This window comes from Cariama cristata, unplaced genomic scaffold, assembly GCF_000690535.1.
Source record: "Cariama cristata isolate BGI_N322 unplaced genomic scaffold, ASM69053v1 scaffold25939, whole genome shotgun sequence".
Lineage (NCBI taxonomy): Eukaryota > Metazoa > Chordata > Aves > Cariamiformes > Cariamidae > Cariama > Cariama cristata.
The window spans coordinates 12,784-19,770 of record NW_009636682.1 but is presented as its reverse complement, the minus strand read 5'-3'; the positions used below and the strand labels follow the sequence as shown (position 1 = coordinate 19,770).

Sequence of the window (6,987 nt, the reverse complement as noted above, 5' to 3'; positions counted from 1 at the left end):
AATTGGTGTTCAACTGATCCTAGGCTCTAACAGGAGGTGTAAGAGAGCTGAAAAGCCACTCAGTGTGAGGAAGGATGGGGGGTAAGGGAGAAGGAAGAAGGATGTAACCGCTGCTGCTGTTTAGCCCAAAATGCTATGTGGGCCATGCTCTTTGAGTCTCAGTTCTTGCAGATGCTCTGCTGTCTCCCGTGCTCTCACTTCTGCTGTGTCTGTGTTCTAGACCTCCTGCTCCTCCTGATGGAAAGTCTCAGGCCAGGCATGGGACCGTTGGAGGAAGCCAACAGCACCCTCATTGTGGAGAAGACAGCATTAGACGAGAAGCTGCCGCAGGGCTGGCATGCCAAGGACTTTGTCACGCTTAGCCAGGATCACTCTGGGTCCCACAGTGTTATGATGGACAGCACCAAGATCCTGGGGGTTCAGGTTGTTCTGATTGCCGCCTACTCTCTCATCATTCTGCTGGGGTTCATCGGCAACTCCTTGGTCATCTACATCATAGTGAAGTACAAGACCATGAGGACTGTCACCAACTTCTTCATAGCTAACCTGGCCCTGGCAGATCTGATGGTGGACACACTCTGTCTGCCTTTCACCCTAGTGTACACGCTGCTGGATGAGTGGAAGTTTGGAGCTGTTCTTTGCCATCTGGTTCCTTATGCTCAAGCTCTGAGTGTCCATGTGTCCACTCTCACCCTAACTGTGATTGCCCTGGATAGGTATCGGTGTATTGTTTTCCACCTGGACAGCAGGATTTCCAAGAGGCTCAGCTTCACCATCATAGCTGTCATGTGGCTAGCAGCAGCTGTCCTAGCAGGTCCTCTGGCCATCTTCAGAGAGTACCGATACGAGGAAATCCCATCCATCAACCTCAAAATGGCTGTCTGCTCAGAAAAATGGCCTTCTGGTAATAACAGAGATGCCACTATCTACAGTCTGTCCATGCTCCTCCTGCAATATGTTTTTCCTCTTGCAATTATTTGTTATGCCTATACCAGGATCTGGTTCAAGCTGAAAAACCATGTCAGTCCCACTTCTAGGAATGAAAACCAGTGCCGGAGGAGGAAGACAACCAAAATGCTAGTGATGGTAGTTGTGGTATTTGCAGTCTGTTGGCTCCCCTTCCACATATTCCAGCTTGCCATTGATCTCGATCTGGTTCTTATCTTCCATGAGTACAAACTCCTGTACAGTGTCTTCCATGTCGGGGCCATGTGCTCTACATTTGTCAACCCCCTGCTCTACGGATGGATGAACAAGAACTACCGGAATGGCTTCCTTATGTTCTTCCGTTGCCAGAACAAGCCAGAAAGCATCCACACTGAAGGCTCAGTTAGAGGGAGGTCGTACATCTTCAGGGCCAACACTCTAAATGGGAGCATCAAACAGACTCCTGGCAATGGACCACTGCCCACAGAGGTTTAGGGATGGGACATCCACTGCCTGGACTGAGGCTGACTGAGCTCAGAGACATTCTTGGGTGAACGCCTTTTTTTGGCAGAACATTGTGTTGCCAAAACATTATAGCTACCGCAGCCACATAGAAATACCCCCCTGTATTTCTCAGAACAATAAATCTGGTGTATTTCTGTCTGACCAAACAAATGAATTTTTCCTTTCTCTGCATTCAAGTTATGCATGCAGAAGCATGAAAAATGACACACAGAGGAGGCTTTCATTTAGGCAGCAAAATACGCCCTTTTTGCTATTTCCATTTGCCAAAGTAGGTTGCTCAACCTTTTACCCCCTGACATATTACACATTACAAATGCAGAACCTTTATTGTATATGCGTGCTCATCTGTACGTCTCCTATCCAAAAGCCTTAATGATCCATCTTTAGCTAATGCTTCCAAGGGGAGGGAGACCTATACTCTTCTGCAAATGATTAGTGCCATCACTCCACAGGCCTGGGAGGGGAACGGGCTGGCGCAGGTTGCGGCTGGACAATCCATGATCTCTTGCACAGCATTTGCATGAATCTGCATTTGCAACCCATGAGATGAGCTCTCGTCCTCAGAAAGCCCAGGACTGCTTACCGCAGTTTCCTTTACAAGTGCCAAAGCAAGGCTTTGAGGACACCTCATTAGCCAGGGAGCTGGTGAGCCAGTGCCCTGGATTTAGCAAGGAGGAGAGCAGGCAGAGAAGCAGATAGGAAAGGAAAGAGTTGGGGCAGCTGATCAAGAGGACTGAAACTGAGCCTAGGGGACTCGCAAAGGTGATCTCCTCCAGAACCTAAGATGTGGCTCCTGCCAAGCAATAACTTGATGGGTGCCAGCGTGACCAGAGAGGCAAAACTGCCAATGACACCATTCTCCAAGGCACTCAGAGGGTTTTAAAGCTTTAGTCTTTCTGGGGTTGGAGGCAGTGTGGGTCTGTACATGGGTGCTTCCTTTCAGAAGACAGATGTAACCAGCTTGCATGGTTGTTACAGATGTGGTGTCCTCTGGCAGAAGACGACATGGAGACAAAGGAAGATGCATTCTTTCAAACCAAACTGTATGTTCTCCTCCCCAAGGCTGTGTCAGCTGGGGAGCGTATTTTTAGCTCTGCCATCAAAGGAGCCTTGATTGCTACTGTGATCTCAGCAGCTCGTCATTGGTGTTGTCTCTAAAAGTCAGTGTTCATCAGATTGGAAAGTAACTCCCAGATGCAGGAGAGAGACTCAACAGACCTCCTCATTAAAGATAAAAAGAAAATAAAAACTTTGATTTGTAGGTATTCACTGGAGCAAGGACAAGAGGTAAGAGGACTTGCAGTACTGAGTATACCAGCCTGGATCAGGCTGCTGGACTGTCACATCTGGAGTCCTCAAGAGATGAATAGTCAAAGGTCTTATTTGAAAATCTGGGTCTCCTTCCTCCTCTCCAACTTGACCTGCCTCTGGCCCTTGTTCTCCAGCTCAGCTTCCAACTGTCACACTAGATTTTAATCTCTATTTATTTCTGCTCTCTGATCCTCTGCTTCATTTTCCCAAATAGGTACGAGAAAGTGGTCTCTGGTTCCTTCCCAAGAGACATCACTGCCAGACAGGGGCTACAGACCACACTTCACGCTTGGAGGCATGGGGATGCTGATGCCTAATGACCTCCCCAGCACCTGATCCTGCAGATCACAGCTCGTTTTTCTTTTCAGGTAGCTTCAGGATCTATGAAGATTCTCTCAGGAAGTCATTGATGTTCCAGTAAGAGGGTTATCTGCTCCCTGACAGGCCAAAGCACGATGGGAGAACCAAGACACAAGTAAACCTTCCCCATGTGAAAAGCCATGGTGTGGTGGTGGGAGTTAGCTGTTTCATCCTGATGGAAGGAGGAGGATATTTTTCTCCACAGCACTGCTAAAGTCTGTCCCTACCTAATGAGCTGGTAATTTCTACAATCCATCGTCCTGAGGAACTCTCCCCATGTTTCCATCAAACTCCAAGATACAAGGAAATGTGTATGTTTCAAAAGCAGCTTGAATGAGTGGAAAGAATTCAACTATTACCAATAAACACTCCAGAAAGTGATTTAGTACTCAATAATATATGTCAGAGTAAAATAACACATTCAGCAACGCAAGCTTGGAAGACAATCATGCTGCCAGCTGAGATGGATGAGGAGCTAAATTGCTCTTCTAGGGGCCTTGCCAAAGGTTTTGTCCTGTGATACCACACACGGTATCTGACTGCGGAGCAAGGCAGATAATGATGTTATGAATGACTGTTTAATTTTGAGCCTGGACTTTTAAACTAAATACAGATAAATAAATAAATAGATCCCAACTCTTCACAAATAAATACTGGCAGTGGCACTTATAAGGCAGCGGGATTTTTATGCTGGAGCAAACTGAGAAGGAGAAACTATTTACTTGAAGTGTAACAGCAAAGTTCCGTTTGCTTTATTTAATACACTTGTGCAGCTTTACTGATAGATTTCTACCTGCAAGCTTGCTGCTTTTTCCTTGCCATTGGAAAAAGTTACAACCTTCCATACCCACTTCTGGCAGAGAAATCAGCCCCTGGTTGTGTATACACGTCCCTGTAGAAAACCACGGTACCTCTATTGAGGGAAGGTGGCCTGAGTGTGCACTGCCAAACAGAACAAGAGAAGGTTGACAGCAAGGAAGCAAAGCTTCTTACCAAAGGTTGATTTGGGCAAATAAATAGTATGTTATAGACTGTCATGACTGCATAGAAGACAGGAATGAATTTGTTTCCATGAAACAGAAAACTGTTGGAGATGAAGGTTCCCCAAATATTAACACTCCACTGAAGATGGCCTTACTGCCATGATCAGTTCCATGAAACCAAAGACCAGAAGCATTTAAAATTTTTGAACTATTTAGAGCTCAGGACAGGGTATGACCCTGCTCTATTGGTGTCAAGGGCAGATCCTCTAGTAGTTACAAATATTCTTGGAGTCAAAGGCATCTTCCCATTGCCTGCTCCTTGCCAAAGGTGCATCAGTGAATGCCTGCCAAGCTGGGCTCCCCTCTGCAGAGCTGGCCCTGGTGTTACTGACATGGGATGGGATGACTCATGCCAATGGGACAACAGCTGATAGGGATAAGGTATTTCATTACAGAATTAGAAACACAGTGACAAAAATGAAAATGAACAAGTGTTTCATCAAAGCTTGTCTGGAGATAGTGTTGTTCCTGGTGACCAAATGAATTTCGTCTAGGGCTCTTCCCGATTCTTGCCGACATCCTTCTCAAAATGCTGCTTCACTGAACTGACCCAAGGATATTTCACAGCTTTTAGGAGAGAGGTTCTGAATTCCCTGAGAAACACCCTATTTCTCATGCTGGGACACTCTCTCCGGTCACATCATACAAATATCGTATTATAAAATGTACCACAGAACAGTTTTTAATTTCCAAGTGGCCCCTAGCAGGTGATTAACTTTGAATAGACACCACAGGTGGGGATGCCTCTAACTATCCCATGCAACCATTACTCACATGCCAGACAAATGCAAGAACAGCTGAGACATGGCAACATCATCATTTAAAAACAGCAGCATCAGTAACTGTTGTTCCCTTTTACAGGCTGCTCTAAGAGCTCTCAAGAGTCCCAGAGTTTCTTATCAAAATTTCAGGCTTGAGAAAGCACATTGAAATTTGTGGAGCAAAGGCTGTGCCTTGGACACAGGAGGCTCTCTGAGCAGTAGAAATTTTGCCTCTAAACCAGTTAGTTTGCTCTGAAAACCCCTCCCCATTTGATTTCCAAAGCACATACGTCTGTAGCAAGCTAATGCACGTAAAGAGAGGAAAGGTTTGGGCTTTTTACTTTTCCTTGTCTTAAGGCAATACATACAGCTGGCATTTAGATCAATGCAGGGTGAGCTGGGTCCTTCGGTCAGGGCTCTGTTAGAATCAAAGACGTGACACACTCCTGCGTATGCCTGTGCTTCATCCTGCTCCTGTAGAGGCCAGATCCATCCCCTCGTGGCTCTCTGCCCTGCAGTAACATGTGCCCTCTCCCATTACCCACGGCAGCCCAAGCAAACAATGTCAAATGTCACATGTTTTATTCAATATGCCCACAAATGTATCGGCAGAAACATTGCTCTGAGCTTTCCACAAAGGCTCTGTAGGGAAATACATACTAGACCAGGAAAGAAGCAGTTCCTCTAACATATGCTAATACGAGAGGGGCTGGAGTACTATTCTGCTGAAGGAGGTCACAGACAGCTCATCGTTTCCCTTGATACCAGGTGTTAATCTTATCACTGTTACAGCTAACATGGTCTGAAACCAAACTAGGCTTTGTTTGGGCAGGAGCTGTGGAGCTGGCACTTTCTTTGCATGCCTTTGTCTTTTGGTTCTGTTATCGTGTGATTTCACCAGGGTCTCTGAATGTGTTGGGTTTTAAATAAGGCCTCAGGACCAGCTAACCTGGTGAAAATCAGGAATTACTGCAATAATCCAGCAAAAAGAAAGGATTCTGGGTTCACATGGGTGAGCAGAGTTTGGTCCCTTGCATTTGAAAAAACAGAGCTTTTGTCTTCCTTTCAGTTTTCCCTTATCTAGCTTGAGATTCTTCAAGTGCCAAAAATAATATTGCATATTACTGCCAGAACATTTATCTTCTCTTTGAGCTCATTTCAGAAAAGGGATTTGTTCAGGAGGGCCTGGGAGGGGAAGAAGGCTAGGTTTTTAAAGCTCATCGTTATCTCTAGCCTCAGTGTTTTGTAAGTTAAAAGACAAATCAGAAAAAGACAAAGTCACTCACACATGCCGAGGGAGGTACCAATTTATCTTCAGACAACACAACCTCTATTTAATTTTCTATCCAGACAGCCCAGCACCCTTTGCCAAAGTGGTGTATGTATATGGGGCTGAATGAGGTTGTGGGAGGAAAGCATTTTTCTGCTGCTAATAGCAATACCTTAGTGTCACTCATGATTTATAGCCAGCAAAGAACGCTTTTTTCTGGTCTATGTTCTGCTCAGTGTAATGAGTACAGAAGGAATAGTACGGATGCCTCATGGAGCTCACAGGAGGAGATCTTCATTAGTTCAGTCCTGTCCAGTGTGGTAGCAAAGACTGTGAACATTAGAGGAGAAACCTTTTTGTTTATAACTAGCTTATTGAAGTGCACAAGCATGGAGTTGTCACCATGTCACTCTGCTAATGTGTCACAAACTTTCAGACAGTGTTCGTCTTCAGGATGTGTGGGCAGCTCAGCTACAAGATGATGCTTCTTGCTGCTGTGTGGAAAGAAGAAGGAAAATAGCTTACAGAACAAGATTTCAAGATATTCAGGAGAGGATGAGCCCCTGGATGAAATTTGGAGGTTAATATGGTTCTTTATGGAACGTGGGGTAGATTGTTGGCTCTATTGGGACTGGATGAGTAACATCAAAAAGGGAATGAATTCTGCCATGGTGCAGGAAGAACAGAGCCTCTATCGAACTAGAGACAAGTAACAAATAACAACAAACCTGGATCCATCATGTCCAATATTCTGTCTTAGATGAATGCAATAAAAGACACTGTTTAGGGA

The 6,987-nt window shown here is 45.3% G+C and overlaps 1 protein-coding gene across 1 annotated transcript; it reads left to right on the top strand.

Annotated features, from left to right (window-relative positions):
* The first annotated feature begins 258 nt into the window (after positions 1-258).
* On the top strand, positions 259-1,596 carry LOC104157019 (neuropeptide Y receptor type 2-like). Its single transcript, XM_009708010.1, has one exon. The coding sequence runs from the start codon at positions 259-261 to the stop codon at positions 1,420-1,422; it is 1,164 nt and encodes a 387-aa protein (XP_009706312.1). The 3' UTR covers positions 1,423-1,596.
* The last annotated feature ends 5,391 nt before the right edge of the window (positions 1,597-6,987 follow it).

Excerpts from the sequence above, each read along its gene's own strand:
- LOC104157019 (XM_009708010.1), top strand. The coding sequence starts at position 259 with ATGGGACCGTTGGAGGAAGCCAACAGCACCCTCATTGTGGAGAAGACA.